Source organism: Dermacentor albipictus, chromosome 3 (assembly GCF_038994185.2).
Source record: "Dermacentor albipictus isolate Rhodes 1998 colony chromosome 3, USDA_Dalb.pri_finalv2, whole genome shotgun sequence".
NCBI lineage: Eukaryota > Metazoa > Arthropoda > Arachnida > Ixodida > Ixodidae > Dermacentor > Dermacentor albipictus.
In genome coordinates, this window is record NC_091823.1 from 2,230,676 (window position 1) to 2,249,954 (window position 19,279).

General features: G+C 49.1%; 2 protein-coding genes across 6 annotated transcripts in view; one reads left to right on the forward strand and one right to left on the reverse strand.

Annotated features, from left to right (window-relative positions):
* LOC135919920 (phospholipid-transporting ATPase ABCA3-like) overlaps window positions 1–19,279 on the forward strand; it is a 223,301-nt gene that overhangs the window by 36,551 nt on the left and 167,471 nt on the right. For 3 of the 5 annotated variants that reach the window (XM_065453931.2, XM_065453932.2, XM_065453933.2), the window contains exons 5-7: window positions 1,192–1,435; window positions 5,537–5,734; window positions 18,632–18,810. In XM_065453931.2, the coding sequence (XP_065310003.2) occupies window positions 1,192–1,435; window positions 5,537–5,734; window positions 18,632–18,810 (621 nt within the window). The remainder of the gene's footprint in view (window positions 1–1,191; window positions 1,436–5,536; window positions 5,735–18,631; window positions 18,811–19,279) is intronic. The other 2 variants (XM_065453935.2, XM_065453934.2) reach the window with 1 other exon arrangement.
* The window catches only part of LOC135919921 (uncharacterized), a 60,436-nt gene continuing 59,815 nt past the window's right edge, over window positions 18,659–19,279 (reverse strand). Inside the window, exon 4 of the mRNA XM_070534938.1 lies at window positions 18,659–18,767. Coding sequence (XP_070391039.1) covers window positions 18,747–18,767 — 21 coding nt within the window. The 3' untranslated portion in view covers window positions 18,659–18,746. The remainder of the gene's footprint in view (window positions 18,768–19,279) is intronic.

Genomic DNA, 19,279 nt, shown 5'->3' on the forward strand with positions numbered 1-19,279 from the left:
CATCCATCCATCCATCCATCCATCCATCCATCCATCCATCCATCCATCCATCCATCCATCCATCCATCCATCCATCCATCCATCCATCCATCCATCCATCCATCCATCCATCCATCCATCCATCCATCCATCCATCCATCCATCCATCCATCCATCCATCCATCCATCCATCCATCCATCCATCCATCCATCCATCCATCCATCCATCCATCCATCCATCCATCCATCCATCCATCCATCCATCCATCCATCCATCCATCCATCCATCCATCCATCCATCCATCCATCCATCCATCCATCCATCCATCCATCCATCCATCCATCCATCCATCCATCCATCCATCCATCCATCCATCCATCCATCCATCCATCCATCCATCCATCCATCCATCCATCCATCCATCCATCCATCCATCCATCCATCCATCCATCCATCCATCCATCCATCCATCCATCCATCCATCCATCCATCCATCCATCCATCCATCCATCCATCCATCCATCCATCCATCCATCCATCCATCCATCCATCCATCCATCCATCCATCCATCCATCCATCCATCCATCCATCCATCCATCCATCCATCCATCCATCCATCCATCCATCCATCCATCCATCCATCCATCCATCCATCCATCCATCCATCCATCCATCCATCCATCCATCCATCCATCCATCCATCCATCCATCCATCCATCCATCCATCCATCCATCCATCCATCCATCCATCCATCCATCCATCCATCCATCCATCCATCCATCCATCCATCCATCCATCCATCCATCCATCCATCCATCCATCCATCCATCCATCCATCCATCCATCCATCCATCCATCCATCCATCCATCCATCCATCCATCCATCCATCCATCCATCCATCCATCCATCCATCCATCCATCCATCCATCCATCCATCCATCCATCCATCCATCCATCCATCCATCCATCCATCCATCCATCCATCCATCCATCCATCCATCCATCCATCCATCCATCCATCCATCCATCCATCCATCCATCGAAGCCGCCACTGCAGAACGTGCGAAATCCTTCGCTACCATGCGTACACATACCTTGAATAACGTTTAACATTTGTTTAACTAGATAAACGAGTGCACGTGTCAATATTATGCAAGAGGGGCGGGGAGGTTTAGAGGTGAGTCCTGAAGGTTCAGCGCTTACTGCAGGAATACGAGCGTCTGATGGGTCTGCCCGACTGTTTCTACTGGACGGGTCAGTTCGTGTGCACCCTGTGCTTCTGCCTGGGTCACAGCGCCATCTGCGTGTACTGTGCTGCCTTCCAGAAGCAAGCCAAGGCAGGCGTCCCCTTCTTTGACCGCACCGACGTGACGCTCCTGTTCGCAGTTTTTGCTGTGCACAGCGTCCTGCAGACTCTGCTCACTATGCTGGTCACGTGCATCTTCACATCTGGTAGGTATTCTCGTTGTGGTTCTTTTGTTGGCGCGTTCTTGCGGACATTTCTGAACGTGCCTGCTGGGCGCTTCTGCTGTCTTGCCGAATAGGCAATGCTTAAAAAGATATGCAGGGGGGAGGGGGTATTCTGTAAGAGTCCACCTAGTGGACTGTCGCCAATAACTGTCTGGTATTCGTATATCTTTTAAAGTTTTTTCCACTGCTTTCACCAGAGCTTTCTTACTTTTTGGTCCTAGTTCATTAATCAGCCTAACAAGAATCTCCTCTAGCCCTGTGGCTGTGCGCTTAGGAATTTTCTCTTCGGCTTTCTTCCAGGTGAAATTTGTCAGCACCAGCTCCTTTTCCATGTGGCTTCCTTTCATGCTCTTTTTTTTCCCCTCAAATACAACCTCCTCATGCCTTGGAATAATTCGGCTGTTATTTTTCGAATGCAATTTAATAACGCTGCCCCTTCCAGTCTGTTTCCATCTCCGTCTAGGATATGTTGTTTATTTTTATTTATTTCATAATACTGCCGGCCAGATTGGCCCAAGCAGGAGGGGCATGAAAACTGAAATCATAACAGCACGTACATGCAAAAAATTACATTGCATGTAAAATACAACAGAATAAATAATTAAAGGTGACAGAGCACAAACAGAAAGCAATGAATATTGAAATTCTTCATAAGAAAATTGTTTCCTTTCTACTGAAGAAACAAAGTTTGAAGGGCCTGTTCACCATCAGGAGAGCGAGAAAGCGATTCAGGAAGCGCGTTCCAGTCAGCTATTGTTTGAGGGAAGAAACTGTGTTTTAGTGAGTTTGTTTTAGCAAAAACAGGCAGTAATGAGTGTTCCCTATTGTTGTGGGTCCTTCGAGTAGTCGAGAGCCTGAGGAATGGCGGGGAAGCAATGCTAAGCTTTCGTGTGAAAATTTTACGGAGGAAAGAAATGCAGGTCACTCATCTACGTGTAGTAAGCAACGGGATATTATTGTCCTTGATAAGCTGTGTTTGGGAGTCCGACCTTCTCTATCTATGAAAAATGAAACTTATTGCCCTCCTCTGAACGAGGTCTAATTGATAGATGTCTTTCTTAGTGCGCGGGTCCCCAATTACGGACGAGTATTTAGGTTTGGATCTAATGGTCGTTTTATAAGCCAGGAGTTTAATACGGCTGGGAGTATGCTATAATTTTGGTCTCAAGAAACAGAGCTTCGAGAATGCTGTAGCACAGATCTCAGATATTTGTGCCCCAAGTTAATCGGTTGTTAAGAGGTATTCCTAGATATTTATATTGTGAGACCTCGATAATGTGGCCGTTGTGGAGGCAATATTGGTAACAGCTAACGTATATTTTTTTCGCGTAATTCGGAGAACCCCCCTCTTATCAATGTTGAAATACATATTCCATTTTTCACACTAGTGACATATTTTGAGCAAGGATTCTTGGAGCAATTGATGGTCTGCTATATATTGATACTATTTCTTTATATACAACGCAGTCATCTGCGAAGATCTATCTTAGTGACACTGACAGTGGAACGACGGCCTTGGTGCGGCTATAAGAAGAGGAACATGGGCTTCGAAGGATCAGTTTTGGGAGCAGCGGTGGCGTGTCCACACTGGCTAACCTGCATGATCGGCACCTTCACAAGCACTGAAGGTCATGCAACTGGAACACTAGTTGCCAATAACCCGCTAAATTACGACGCGCAAGGATGCATGCGCATGGACTAGAACATCGCCAAGTAGCCAGGTGGCTGGTTGTCGGAGCGGAATTGTTAACTGACTGGCTGAACTTCGATGCAAGCGACACACACGACGGTGTTGGTGAGGCTATAAGAAGAGGAACTTGGGCTTTGAAGGCCCATTTTTTGAAGCAGCGGTGGTGTGTGCACACTGGCGAACTACCATAATCTGCACATACACAGGCACGGACGGTCACGAAAGTGCGGCACAAGTTACCAATAACCCGCTAAATTACGACGCACAGTGACGTATGCGCATGTATTACGACATCGCCAAGCAGCAGGTCTCTGGTTGTCTGAGAGGGATTATTAACTGACTCCGGCTGAACGTCGATGCAAGTGACACACGCGACGGTGTTGGTGTAGCTATAAGAAGGGGAACATGGGTTTCTAAGGATCATTTTTGTGAGCAGCAACGGCGTGTGCACACTGGCTAACTAGCATGATCTGCAGCTTCACAAATCTTGCGGTCACGCAACTGCGGCACCAGTTTCTAATAACCCGCAAAATTACGACCCGCAGGGATGCATGCGCATAGACTACGACATCGCCAAGTAGTCAGGTGGCTGGTTGTCTGAGTGGGATTGTGAACTGACTGGGTGAACATCGATAAGAGGTGGAACATGGGCTTCGAAGAATCATTTTTAGGTGCAGCGGTGGCGAGTGCACACTGGATAACTTGCGTAATCTGCACCTTCACAGGCACTGACGGTCACGCAACTGCGGCACCAGTTTCCAATAACCCGCAAAATTATGACCCGCAGGGACGCATGCTCATGGACTACGACATCACCAAGTAGTCAGGTGGCTGGTTGTCCGAGTGGGATTGTGAACTGACTGGCTGAACATCGATAAGAAGAGGGACATGGGCTTGGAAAATCTTTTTTTTGGGAGCAGCGATGGCGTGTGCACACTGGCTAACTTGCATAATCTGCACCTTCACAGGCACTGACGGTCACGCAACTGTGGCACCAGTTTCCAATAACCCGCAAAATTATGACCCGCAGGGACGCATGCGCATGGACTACTACATCGCCAAGTAGCCAGGCGGCTGGTTGTCTGAGTGGGATTGTGGACAGACTCCGGCTGAACAGCGATGCAAGCGACAGACACGACGGTGTTGGTGCGGCTACAAGAAGGGCAACACGGGCTTGGAAGAACCACTTTGGGAGCAGCACTGGCGTGTGCACACTGGCTAACTTGCATAATCTGCACTTTCAGAGGCACTGACGTTCACGCAACTGCGGCGCCAGTTTCTAATAACCCACTGAATTGTAATGCGCAGGGAGCCATGCGCATGGACTCCGACGTCGCCAAGTAGCCAGGTGGCTGATTGTCTGAGGGGAATTGTGAACTGGCTCCGGCTGAACACCGATCCCAGCGACACACACGACGGTGTTGGTGCGTGGGCCAATCTCTTAGGTAGTGCAATGCCGGGCAGACCTGCGGCGGAGGTGAAGCAGGCATTAAGCACTCCCCGTACGTCGGCGGATCCCGAAGATAGTGCAATACCGGGCCCGCCAGCGGTGGCGGTGAAGCAGGCGTTAAGTTCTCCCCATACCTGGGTCCATCCCCAAGTTAGTGCAATGGCGGGCCGACCCGCGGCAACGGTGAACAGGCGTGAAGCGCTCCCTATACGTGGGCGATCTTGAGGATAGTGCATTGCCGGGCCGAACCGTGGTGGAGTTGAAGTAGGCATTAAGCACTACCCATACGTTGGCCACTCCCGAAGATTGCGCATTACCAGGCCGACCCGCGGAAGAGATGCACTTTGCAATTAAGGGCCCGCATACAGAGCTTCGCTGGTCATCCTTCACAGAGTGGAAAGGCACTGAGTTTTCTTGATGTTTTCCAAGGAACCGAGGGGGCCGCGCCGCTGCTATTAAGACAGACCTGAAGGGCAGCTTGAAAATGCTACTGCGTAAAAAGGGGTTTGTGGTTCAGCTTTCGCGTAAAAGAATTATGCTTTTTCGTACATTCAAATTATAATCCGACGCTATCATGTGTGTTAGGTTATGTTTAATTCATAGTTTACGATTTTTCTACGTATTTTACTTTGAGAAATTCAATTATAACAGCAATTTTGTTGCGCCACATGGAGCGCCTGCGTGCGTGGGGATGCCTGGTTCCAAAATAATCTTGCCGAAGCGACGTACAACTCTAGGCTCGGGACACTGACGCCGTATTTTCTGCGACACGAATCCCTGAACGCTACCGCTTTAAACGGGTTGTCTCAATGAATTCCACTTGTGCGTGCAAAATAAGGTTATGTGTTGCGATATTGAGCCGGGGAGTGCAGCTAATTCGATTCGCGATCGCTCCATTTGTATAGAGCCTGTGAAATGCGGCTTGTTCGTTTTGTGCTTTCAGAAATGGGAGCCCTGCTGTGCGTCGCGACCCTCTGCGTGCTGGCGCCGTACTGGCTCCTGACGCAAACCGGCGGCCTGGGCTCGCTGGGCGAGTTCGTGTTTAGGGAGCGCACGGCGACCCTCTGCTACTCTGCGCTGCTGCCTACGGTCGCCTCCTACAACCTGCTCACCATCATCGGCGTCCACAACGACTTCGATGGTGGGGACGCGTTTGCGCCTCAAGGCGAACATTTGGACTTTTCTAAACAAATGATGTTGTGATGCAGTACTGGTTGCAAACCAGTAGCGGCCTGTAGAAGTTGCTTTAGTTCTCAGGACAGTACTTCAAGGTTATCTCACTCCTCTGTTCCTTTAGCAACAACCTATATTCAGTAAAAATGACAAGAAAAAAATTCACAACCATTCGACTATGTGGAGATGGAATGGCAGCGAAAGCTGATGACAGTCGAAGCTCGCAAATTAAAAGCAAAGTGCTGCACCTCCTCCCCAGGTCGGCCCGAAGATACTGCAATGTTGAGCCGAGCCGCAGCGGAAGTGAAGCTGGCGTTAAGTGGTCCAATTTCGAAGATAGTGCAATACCGGGCCTACCCGCAGCGGAGGTGAAACAAGCATTAGGCGCTTTCCATACGTGCGCCGATCCCAGAATAGTGCAATACCGGGCCCACCCGGTGAAGGTGAAGCAGGCGTTAAGCGCTCCGCGTAAGTGGGTCCATCTCGAAGGTAGTGCAATGCTGGGCACAGCTGCGGCTAAGGTGAAGCAGGCATTAGACGCTTTCTATACGTGCGCCGATCCCGAAGATGGTGCAATACCTGGCCCATCCGCGGAGGAGGCGACATCGTGTTATGCGCTCCCCATATGTGAGTCCATCCCGAAGGTAGTGCGATGCAGGGCCGACCCGTGGCGGAGGTGAAGCAGGCGTTAGGCACTCCCAATACGTGGGCCAATCTCGAAGAACCCGAAAGGCGCGTTACAGGTTCCCGAGCGTTCAATCAAGGATATGTGCCACTGAATTTGCCCCCTTTCTGCACTGTGGGATTGGCCCACATAATGATTTTTTATGTTGACAGATGCCGGAAAAAAATTAATAATTGTAATTATGGAGTTTTACGTGCCAAAACCACTTTCTGATTATGAGACACGCCGTAGTGGAGGACTCCGGAAATTTCGACCACCTGGGGTTCTTTAACGTGCACCTAAATCTAAGTACACGGGTGTTTTCGCATTTCGCCCCCATCGAAATGCGGCCGCCGTGGCCGGGATTCGATCCCGTGACCTCGTGCTCAGCAGTCCAACACCATAGCCACTGAGCAACCACGGCGGGTGCCGGAAAAATTACGGAATGTTAATCATATAGAGTTTTCGCTGTAAATGTTGTTAGTGACTTTAGCATACGCTAAAGAGGACGAATGCGAAGGCGTGCGCGCTAACGGGACACTCATTAAATTGCTTGACATTCTCATTCGAATACTCTGTTACTTCCCATTACTTGTTTTCTCTCACCAGAGGTCGTGGGTTCGAGTGCACTAATTAACTCTAGCTTAATTAACTATGCCTTAATTCGGCTAGATTACCGCAGAATGTCTCGTGGGTTGGACTCCTACCAATGGTCGTGGGCTAGAGTCCCATCAATTCTTCGTCCGTGGCACCATCAATTTTGGGTGCCATTGAATTTTGATGCCATGACGCAGGAACGTCAATTTTTCCACCCCTGATACATTTAAGACTTTCGCCGTAATATCAGCGTACAGGCACGGCGCTGCGGCCAGCTCAGTTCTGCAGCGGACATCATTTGCAAGTTTACCAGGCTTGCGGAATGTGTCGTTCAAAGGCTCAGCGTCCCGTAATCTCGGTTTAACGTGGGCGGAAATTACCGAATGGCCTTGTCGGACTTCAGCTACGGTGGCTTATTTCTGCAGCTGACTGACTAGCAAGTGTACATGATTAGTGAACGCTTTAAATTGTTCACATTGAAGATTCTCTCGGTGAGCTGCCTCCTCTCCTTTTTGAGGGCGCACCTACTTCGGTGCTTAGCGGTGATTAGCAAATTCCATATATTGCAGCACAAAGTCCTAGACTGACTTTTAAATATGTTGCAGTTTTCCCAGGCTAGAGAAGCATCGATGTTGACGATTGCAAAGCATTGGACAGCTACACGCAGTGTGGTTTGTAGATTGATCGGTCGTTTAAATCGCTGTAAACATTCACTTAACAATTGAAATACCAAGCACGGTGTCACGGCGCGCACAGGCAAAATGAAGAGCACCAGCAGCAGGAACGAAGGCTTGGTGCTGCTCCTTGCTTCACTGCGTCTCGGTAACTTCAGATTACGCCTATGACGTTAAGACCTGCAGGGGCAGCGCGCACATGAAGCTGCCAGCCATTTCTGCTCGGCCTCAGTTTTTGCACCAGCCGCAGATTACTTCCAAGATATATGTTGATATATGAAGGGCTGGGTTAGAGGAAGAGGCGCGCGCGCTACTCTCTCTAGAGAGAACGAGCAGCGGTCACCGAGTCAGCACGGATCCACATCTGCTCCTCGAAGTTTTCAACATATCAACGGAACCTTCCTCGATAGTACAGCAAACTTGTGCTAGGAAGACTTCTCAAAGTACCCACCTTCCGGTAAGAAGAACTTCTCATCGTTTCTGCGCAATTAATGGAGGAAGTTCACCGGCTTTGCCGGCCCCTAAGGCTAGTCTTTAGCTGGACGCTACCTCGATACCACCGACGCTACGCATGTTCGCGGGCTTCTGAAGCATGGTTATCGAGCAAGCAGCGGCGTCCGCTACGACACTCGGCCACTGGCGCACCGCAGGGGCAACGCCGTGCCAGCAACAAGCCACCACGGTGATCGTTAAATTCACGGAACGCCTGAACCTTTCCGCAATCGACGTCAGTACCCTCGGCAACGTTATCCGCTCGGTGGCAGGACTCAACACAATGGAACACAGCGACACATACTTCAAAATCCGCACCACACAAAACCTGGTGGCCGTTGACACCTATCGTCGATCTGCTACCGACAAGTTCGCGGAACTAAAGAGCATAACTATCAGCGATGCGGCTTACGAGACAAACACCTACGTGGCCGCTGATACTATGAACGCACGCGGCGTCACACATGGAATACCCGCCTCGGTCTCCGACGGAGAGCTGTAGGGTGTTGTTGAAGTAGAACAAGTGAAACTCCTGACAATTTGCCGAATAGGCTCGTCCAACACCGTGATGGTGACAGTGGAAGGCCCACATTTGCCCAGATTTGCCTTTATTAATGGCGTTGTATAGCGGCTCTACCCATTTCGACACATAAGTTCGCTGTGGCTCACACTGCTTTACGCTCGGTCACGGTTCGACGGTTCAATCGTTCGACGTATTGCATGTGCCGCCAATGCCGTACAGAATTTCCCGGTGTGCAAAGCAAACCCACCCCATGCGTGCTTCACCTACTGCCATAATTACGGCGGTGAGAGAGAGAAATAACGTTTATTTGCACCCGCAAAAAGAGCCCCGAGGAGGCAAGAGTCTTCCTGTCTCCTCGGCTTACTCCTCCCCGTTCAGCTGGCTGATGCTCCTTGGAGCTCAGCGGTGTCTAGGGCCATGCGGATGACTTCTCTTTGGTCATCTTCCTTTGAGCTGGTCATTAAAGTCTCCCAGGATTGTCTATCCCTGTCTGGTTTATTGTATAGAGGACATGTCCATAGTATGTGGATCATGTCCGCCTTTGCCCCGCAGTGTTTGCAACTCATGGCCTCAATGCTATCGTGCCATCTCTTCAGAATGTAGGGGTTGCAGATCACCCCCGCTTGGAGTTGCCTCCATGTTATCTCTTCTTGCTTACTTAGTTTTTTATGCGCCTCTGGCAGTGTTTTCCTTCCCATTCTATAATAACCGAGAATTTCGCTGTAAGTGTTTATACCTTCCTCTTTTTGTAGGGGCTCCCTGGATGTAGAGGCTGCATTGGTGGACCGGTAAATAAGCTCTCGGGCCAATGCATGCGCTTTCTCATTGCCGGGCAAGCCTTCGTGGGCAGGAGTCCATATAAGGTTCACTAATTCTTCTGGAATTGGTCCTTTCTCCAATATGTTGAGCGCCTCTTTGGAGATTCTCCCTGCGGTATAATTCCTGATAGCCGTTTTGGAATCTGACACTATGATTTTCACTCCTTTTTGAGTCAAAGCTAGGGCTATGGCCACCTCCTCTGCAACCTCCACACTGTTTTGCGGGGTACTACAGCTCTTTGAGTTCTCACTGTTAGCCTGTGTCGTCACTGAGACAAAACCTGGTCTGCTTTCATATTCTGCTGCATCCGTGTAGAACACCCCTTGCTGTTTATCTAGTGATTTTTGTAACGCTTTAACCCTGTCTTTCCTCCTGTCCTGGTGGTGACTGGGATGCATATTCTTCGGGAGTGGAGGTATGCGTATCCTGTCTCTGATGTGTGACGGGATGGCTCCCGTGTTTCTTACTTTGTTGTTAGTTTTGTATCCTAGTTTCGCTAGAATTCTCAGACCACCTCTGCTTCGCATTAGTCTCTGTTGCTGGGAGACTAGTGTGGCTTCGATCAACTCTTCTAGGGTGTTTGAAATGCCCATGTTTAGTATCCTCTGCGTAGATGTGCATGGTGGCAGGTTTAGGGCTGTTTTAACTCCTTTCCTAATAAGGATTTCTATTTTGTTTTTCTCGGCCCTTGTTAGTTTTAGGTACGGTGTTGCGTATGTGATCTTGCTGATCGCGAAGGACTGTACTATCCTTAATAGGTTAGCCTCCCTCATGCCTGCCTTTTTGTTGGCGATTCTTCTGAGGAGTCGACAAGTTTGGCTTACGCTCATTTCAAGCTTTCTAATCGTTTCCGTATTTCTTAGATTGTCCTGAATCTGCATGCCTAGCACTCGTATAGCTTTTACGTTCGGAATTGCGTCCCCATTAACCGTGAGTTTTATCCCGTGGTTAGGAATTTTCTTTCGCATGTTCTGTGGACTGATGAAGAGAGCCTCCGACTTCGTAGCTGAACATTTAAGTCCGGCTTTTTCTAAGTGCTCTTCAATTCTATTGATGGCCTTTTGCAGCGTTTCTTCTATGTAGGCGTCACTTCCTCTATTTATCCATAGGGTGATGTCGTCCGCATAGATCGTATGTTCTAGACCTCGTAAGTCCTGAAGTTTGTGCGGGAGTCCCATCATTACTATGTTAAAGAGAGTGGGTGAAAGCACCGAGCCCTGCGGTGTCCCCTTATTGCTTAGCTCTATCCCTTTCTCCTCATTACCACCTAGACTGACCGTTACTGTTCTGTCAGTCAGAAAGTCCTTTATATACGCGTAGGTACGTCTACCTATGTTTAGGCTATTCAATTGTTCTAAGATTGCCTTGTGGTCTACGTTGTCAAATGCTTTGGCCACGTCTAAGCCAACGATGGCTTTCGTGTCCCTCGTTTGGTGGTCGATAATTTGCTCTTTAAGCTGTAGCATGACATCGCACGCAGATAGGTGTGCTCTGAAGCCTATCATTGTGTCAGGGTACATGTCTTGTTCTTCCAAGTATCTGCTAATTCTAGATTGTATCACGTGTTTCATTAGTTTCCCGACGCATGACGTGAGGGATATTGGTCTGAGGTTTTCGAGACTGAGCTTTTTCCCCGGTTTTGGAATTAGGACTAATTTAGCCTCCTTCCATTCTTTGGGGATTTTACCCTTGTCCCAACACTCTTGCATAAAATTTGTTAGGTTTACTATTGACTTGTCATCGAGGTTCCTCAACATCCGATTGCTGATTCTGTCCGGTCCTGCAGCTGTTTTCGTTCTTAGTCGATTCAGCTCGGCCCTGACTTCTCCTACGGTGACGGGGCTGTCCAAGAGGGGGTTCTCTTCCCCTTTGTAGTCCGGCAGTGTTTGTTGCGGACCACATTTAAGATATCTATCCTTAACTTCAGCGAACAATTGTCTGTTACTGCCTTCGTATTTATACACTAATTTCTGCATGTTTCTATGCGTCTCTGATTTGCTGCTTTGGGGATCAAGTAGGTGCCTCAATAGTTGCCATGCATTTGATTTACCAATTTTGTGATCCATCTGTTCACATATGCTATTCCAATTTCGTTTCGTGAGTTCGAGTGCGTATTCTTCAATCTCTCCGTTCAGGTGCGCTAATGCCCTCCTAATGTTTCTATTGCTTCTATTCTCTTTCAATGTTTGCTCTAGCTGCTTCTTTTTCCTCCATAATCCGACCAGTTTCCGGTCTACTACCTCTTGCGTTTCGTCTGCCTCCACCTTCTCGGTGGCCTCTTCAACCGCTTCCAAGAGTGCTTTGCTCCAACTGCCTACATCCTTGAGCTCCTCGTTTTCGGCACATTTCTCCCTAAAGAGGTTCCAATTTACTGCTTCGATCTGCTTGGGTTTGGGAGTTGGTATGTCGTGTTCTACCACAGTCTCTATAATTCTGTGGTCGCTCCCCAAGTCCTCTCCCGTGTTACACCATCGTGCGGTTATGTGTCCCCCTATGAGAGTAAGGTCCGGTGTGGTGTCCCTGGAAACGCTATTTCCTTTTCTCGTCGGAATTTGAGGATCTGTTAGTAGGGTTAGTCCATGCTTGGAGATAGTATCCCATAATTCCCTGCCTTTTGGTTGCGAGGTTTTGTACCCCCAAGCCGTGTGTTGCGCGTTAAAGTCTCCGACTATGACTATGGGGCTGTTGCCTGCAATGTTTTTGGACCTTTCGATGAGCTGATTGAAGCCACAATTCTTTTTTTGCTTAGGAGAGCTGTATACGTTGAGAACGTATAGGCTCCTATCTTTTCTTTTCCTCGGTACTAGTTCAATTAGGACGTGATCAATATTATTTGTGTCAGTCTCGTGTAGGACTGCTGCTAAGTTTCGTTTAACTAAAATAGCTGTCTGCCGGTTATCTCCTTGCCCAGTGTAGGCTGTGTAGCCGGCCAATTTTGCATTTTTCCCACACTCTTGCAACGCAATGACGTCTGGTTTATCGATGTTAGTTAGGAATGTTTGTAGGACTGCTCTCTTTTTCAGGAAGCCCCTACAATTCCACTGCCAGATGGTGTTATTTTGCCAATGCATTTTGAATGTTAATTAATTGTGTTCTAAACCAATCGAATTCAGCTTTTAAAGCGAAATCGCGTTTGTCAAATTCTGCTTTAAGGGCGATGTCGCGTTTTTCAAATTCCGCTCGAGTTTGTTCCATGAATTGCATCATAGCTCCGTTCATCAGAGTAATATCCTGAGTAACTTTGTCCATCTTACTATCTGACTCTGTCTCTCCCGTTCTCTTCTTTTTGAGCGGGGGCCGATCTGTTTTGGGCTCTTTGTCCCCTACACTCTCTTCCTGTGTCTTACTGTTTCCACCCTTCTCTTTTTTCATCTCCTCGATTATCTTTAAAAATTCTTCTCTCTCCTTTTTCCTATCGTCAATCAGTATTCTGATTTGCTCTTCCTGCCTCTTAATAAGCGCTTTTAGCTCCTGGTTTTCTCTATCCCTGTCTGAATCCTGGGAGACTTTGTCTGACCAGCTCACCTTGTTACTTGTTTCCTTCTGTTGTGTCTGGTGTTGCGGCGTCTGTAGCCTCGGGAAGGACTCCGAACGGCTCCTGGTCATGCTGCTCGATCTCTCGCTTGGCCTGCTTTTACGAAGTTCCTCTTGGTTCGCCTCCTCGGCCGCTTGTTTTTGCTCCCATTGTCTCTTCTTCACGATGTACGGGGTGCGGAATAAATTCCTGCACTTCTTATCCCCGGTGACGTGGTTTTTGCCGCAGAGCTGGCACTGCGGTTCGCATTGATGTCCTTCTTGTGGTCTGGTTACCCCACAGCCTCTACACCTCGGTTCGTCATTGTCACACACGTCTGATCTATGCCCGAGTCCTCCACACTTGTAGCATACTTCGTACCTCTTCTTGTATAGGAAGCACCGTAGAATAGCGCCCATGAAGAAAACCTTGCGTGGAACTTCCTCGTCGTCAAAAGTTAGGAGGACAGTTCTGGTTTTGCCCATTCTTCTTGCTTCTAGAATTGTCGGGTTGTCTTCGTCCTCGTTGAGGTTGCTTAGGACTTCTTTATCGGAGTACATTTCCTCTATGCCGTGAATAACTCCACGCCCACAGCTTTCCGGTGCGTTCACGTACGTGACGACCCCGTAGTCCTTATCTCCGATTCTGATCTTATCTACCTTGCTTATTCTTTTAGCATTTTCCATAGATAATGTGTGGTAGATGATCGTACCTTGTTTGGTGTTTATCACGAAGCGGTCTCCCTTGGCTTCTTGTAGGCTGACGCCCGCGCTTTCTCGCACTGCTCTTCCGAGGCTGACTTCCGGTGCCTTCTGAAGCACCGAGAGGCCTTCTCGTAGTCGTAGAGTGACTTTCCAGCCCGTGGCAGGCAGTCTCGGCAGGTTCGATGCTACCGATAGCTCCGCTTCCTTCTTCCCTGCTCCCTTCTTGAGCGCGTCGCGCCGAGCGTCCGCCGAGCGTCCGAGCGTCGTCTCCGCGCCAGCTGGCACGGTCTTCTGCCTCCTTTTCGCCAAAACGGTGAACCATCCTTCGTTGACGAGTCCCTTAGGATCCTTTTCGTTGCCTTCCACCGTCACTTCCATGTCGCCGCTTCTCTGGGAGCCACCGCTGGCTTGGAGCTGTCCGTCGACGCCGTCCACGGCCGGGGCCATGCCGAAGCCGAGGTGAGGCTTAGCGTGGCGTTGTGCTCCGGTTACAGTTTTTTAGCCGTAAAATCACTGAAAATCGACTCACAGGCACAAACAATTCTGTCCACAGGGTCCTTGTCACTTCAGAAAATCGATTGTAGCACTATCGCAGATCATTTTGCCAGAAAAACCACCAGAATCCTTGGTTGTTCGCGGAGCCGGCGTAAACACGTCCTCACTCCTCGACGCTACCTGGCGTTCCCACCTACGGCGGTGAACATTCGCCGACATCGACAGACTGCCCAGCAAGAAAAGAAGTGGATGGCGCAGCGCGTTTGCGTGAATATAAGCACCGTCGCCGACGGATACGCAACACGAAGCCCTTCCAGTATACGCAGATTTCCCTCAATTGCCACAAGGGACACACCGTCCCCGTCAGCAGGACGCAAGAGTCACCATAAAGAACAATACCCCAGGCAGCTCCATCCCCACTTCCAACCGGTTTGCCGTGCTTCGCCAGACGAGTCGCAGCCGCAGCCGGAGTCGCAGTCACAGCCGCAGTCGCAGCCGCAACCACAGCCGAAGTCACAGTGCCAACGAAACCACCAGAAAAAAATCTCCAAATGGAAGCCCGCCGTCTAAGGCCGCCAATCGATCTACCACTCCGGAGCCAAAACGTCCCAGAAATGACAAGAGCCAGCTAGCCTCTGATATCGGTAAGCCAGTCGGTCCAAACCTACCTACTGTTTCCTCACGACCCTCACCTAACGCTTCACAGTCAACCCGTTCTATTTTACGGACTCCAGTTCTTCATTACTTGTACTCTCAAGCTCTTCAGCGTCCTATAACACCATCTACAACACCATCGCACATGCCGGACCAAACAAGCATGCAGCGCCTTGAACGAGCGGTCCAGGCTGTAACGGCTAAAGTACACGGCCTCGCGAATGAGGCTGCAGTGATTCGCACTATACACGCTGAAATGCAATATCTAAAAGAAGAAATCACACGCACTGATGTCGTCGTTGAACATCTAGTAGCCGACGCGCAAATATTCGCACGTACACCGACATTCACGCAGTCTAAGGACAATGGCTCTGCAAATCTGTAATATGGCAAGTCCTAATCGACCTCTAGTGATATAGCAATGGAATTGCAGGAGCCTTCGAAGGAAGAAGGCTCTCTGACAATAATTAATCTACCAGGAAACGCAAAAACCAGATATCCTTTTATTTCAAGAAGCTTGCGGACTTATATCATTTACGAGATATGAACGCTTTACATAAGGAAGTATTAGTAAAGACAAAAAAGCTCTACAGGGTCAACATATGTGGCCCTGTGGCCCTACAACATATGTGGCCAGACATATTCCAGCTATACCCATATCGATACTGATTCCATACACAATTCGACTCAGGAGCACGTTACTGTACAATGCCGCTTCGGTAGCCGTGGCGTTCTAAATATCAATGCATACTGCGTCCCAAGGCTCGACTGTAGTTCTCCTCTGAAATGGTCGGACACGTACACAAAGCTACACAAGGACAAAGACCTCATTATAGCAGGGAATTTCAATGCGCATAACACATCATGGGGCTGCCAGCGCACAACGAAAACAGGGCAGCGCCTCGAACGAAAATGCAAGATAACAAGTATACGTTCCTTAACGGTACAACCGAGCCCACGCGCCAAGGAAACAGTGTCGAGCGTGACTCTAACCGCGACTTAAGGTAGTACTGCGGAATTGGGCAGGTAACTTGGACTAATCTTCACGAAAATCTTGGAAGTGACCACCACATTATTGAAGTTACTCTAAGCATTACTCGCTCTAAAGCTCGCCTTGCTAACGCAGCTTCCAATACAGAACTTACTTACTGTCACCGATTCCGATTACACCCACGCAGGGCCGACGAACAGTCGGACCTACATTCGTGGGTGATGAGTATTAGTGATACGAGTTAAAAGTACGCCAAAAATAATTGCGCACACTCCTGAAAACCCACACATAGACTCTCACCTGCTTAACTTAGGGGATAAAAGACACAAGATAGCGCAGATTTGGAAGAAACATAAACAGAATCATGGCCTTCGCAAGCTCGTCGAGCAAATAACATTAGAAGCACAAGAATACGCACACAAACTGTGCACCGCAAACTGGTTTGAAACATGCGACAAGCTCAACGGCCGCCTAGTTACTGCAACAGTGTGGAATACCTTAATATCACTTTGGGGCCAAAGAAAACCACGACACACTATGGACAAGGTAATGATGAACTCTGGCGAGACGCGCGAAGAAATAGCTCATGAAATTTGTCATTCTATCTCTTGCACCAAAATGCAGGGTGACTTCCGCTTTACCCAACTGAGTCGCTCGAAGAGAGTACAACAGGCATAAACAGCCTGTTTACTTTAGCTGAGCTACATACGGCTCTCTCTTCACTGAGACGAAGCACAATGCCTGGCAAAGATGGCATTACTTATAGTACACTTCGTAACTTACCCTCTTCTCAGAGAAACTCTTAGAACATATCAACAATATTTGGAAATCCGGAATCCTTCCGGAATCCGGAAGGAGGACTCTCCGGGATTTGTGCTGGCTTGGTTTCGGCGTACGGCTGCATTGCGCCGTCACCGATGCTGGAGCCCTGAGCGATCTCAGCTCCGTTCTGCTGCGTCGGGTCTTTTCTTGGCTCGGCCGCTACCGCATCTGGGCCTACCCTAGACGATTCCGGAAAGTGGCTCAAGTGCTCGGATAAGAGGAAGGTCTCCAGCGCCTCGTTAACGTTCTCATGGCTACTGGAACAAGCCTCGTCGTCGTAAGGGACGCCCTCCGGAATGGCCTCTCTCTGTAGACCGGCAACGGCTTCGCTCTCGACGTGCTCCTTCTCTGAGGATTCCGCCACTTCGCACTTTTGGTGCTCTTCGTTTACTGGTGCAACCTCAGCCGCTTCAAAAGGATAAATTTTGCAGTGGTCACTCTGATCTTGTCTCTCGCTCTCCACAGAAATACCGGAATGGCGCCACAAGGCCAGTTTAGCCAGATCGTACTTCTCGAAGTCGACATCAGAAAGGCGAGCTAAGCAGCACGACACATTACAGGGAAGTACCCACAAGAACCCTACAGACCAAAAGTCACGGTCCAGCTGTACCTCAGCGCAAACATTCTCGAAAAAGTTAAAACTTCCTGTTTTGGCCGTCCTCGAATACGTTCAGCCTAGACCATGCATGCAGTGCCCTGAGATGATGGATTTCCCGGTCAATTTTCTGTATTTCCATTTCGTCCTCTTTGTCCCGTCTTATTTCGCCTTCTTTCGCGCGTTCACGTTCCCTCTGGCACTTAATATCCTCCCAAGTCTCCACGATCTCCTCGTCATCTCTGTCGCTTGCCTCTATCGCATCGATGACCTCTTCTTTAGCTGCTTCCCACAATCAATCCCGAATTCCCCGCATATAGCATTTAAGTCCGTTATGAGCAACTTCCTCCAATCCATGGCTACCTTTCTTTTGCCGACAAGTTTCTCAAGGAATTAAATGTATCTTTCAACAAGGCTTCCTGTGCCCTTGTTACCAGAAAGAACCGCGTTAAGCCTGGCAACTCTCAACAGGAAAAGGTCGTGCACTCACCATGCCGAAGTCGAAGCGCTGCGCAGAATATCTCACCGCTGCCATCCGATGTTGAGTCTGCGGGTTCGAAGATGTGGAACGTACCTTGCTCGTGGAGTAAGGGAACTTGGGGCTGGGCCCGATATCCTGGAAGCTTTACAGACACGTTTATATTTACATATTTGCAAGAAAATTTAAAGTGGTACAGAAAAAGTTCACGACGAAGTTGTAACAGCACCTCTCTCCAGGCGTCCGTGGCTCCTTTTATTCCTTGCGTGGTCATTGTTCAGTCACCTCCCCCAATCCCGCGTCAGGAGACCAATGACATCAGGCCCCACTAACCCGGAGGTCTTGTGACCTTTCCCTTCGAAGGGAGCTTTGTCGAAACACACGCACATCACTCGGCACAAACCGGGGAAAACACCGGGGAAGGGGCATCGTAGACTGACTCCGGCGTGGACGGGCCAATTTGTGTAGCAGACAGGTGACGGACCGTACCCTTGCTGATTTCCCAAACCTCTCCTGATTGAGGTATTCTCGTGCTGGCCATAAATCATCCGTTTTGAGAACTATTTTGATGAGGCTGTCGGCCCGTTCCACTAGCCGTTACCGCACTAGCCGTTATTTCGCTAGCCGTTATTATCGCGCTAGCCATTACCGGTGGTTGCCGCGGGGTGAGCTTCCGATCATTACACTGCATGGCGCTTGACATTTTGAATATCCCCTGCAGAACATTTCCTGTTGAAAGCGTGTGAGTGCAAAACCGTGTTAGGCTGCATACTGTGGATAACTATAGAATGGAGCCGCCCGATCTTTTCCTTCCTTCAGTCGGATGTGATGACATTTGCGCAGGTGGCGCCACCTGGGCGAAAGTGCCCGATCTCGCGCTGGGAGTGTTGAGGGTCACCATGCTGGACGTCTGGACAGTGAGCCTGGCGTCGGCCGCTGTGATGGTCCTGATGATCTTCTACCTCTCCAAGGTCTTGCCCTGGAACACAGCAATCCCACTGCACCCGCTGTTCTTGTTCAACGTAAGTCGCAACGGAAACACAAAAGCTCGTTAGGCATAGCAAAGGCCTTTGTTAATGTCGGCTTTGCTTTACTACGTTACCACTGCGTAGTTAGCGACGGACAAATATTTCATAATATGCTTTCTCGAAAAATCATCTACAAGCTTTTTAAAACAATTCAGAAATCACCCATAGTGCGTTTTATGTACAGATGGAGGTATATAGCCTTGTGTCGTCGATTTGGTGTTTGCATTATGTTGACGAACCCGCCCACATATTGGTCAAGTTCAGTACAGTGATTAGTTCTATTATAACCAGCTTTGTTCCTCTCCAGTGTTCCTCTCCAGTATCCTCCCCAAAAGTGTTTGAAATAAACTGCAAAACAACTCGCACAGAAACTCTTATGGGAGTTGTTCAAGCACGCGTAAGCATTGTGCTCATCTCCACGCAGTTCGGTGACATTGTCAACGAAACTTGATCCGGCCGGTAC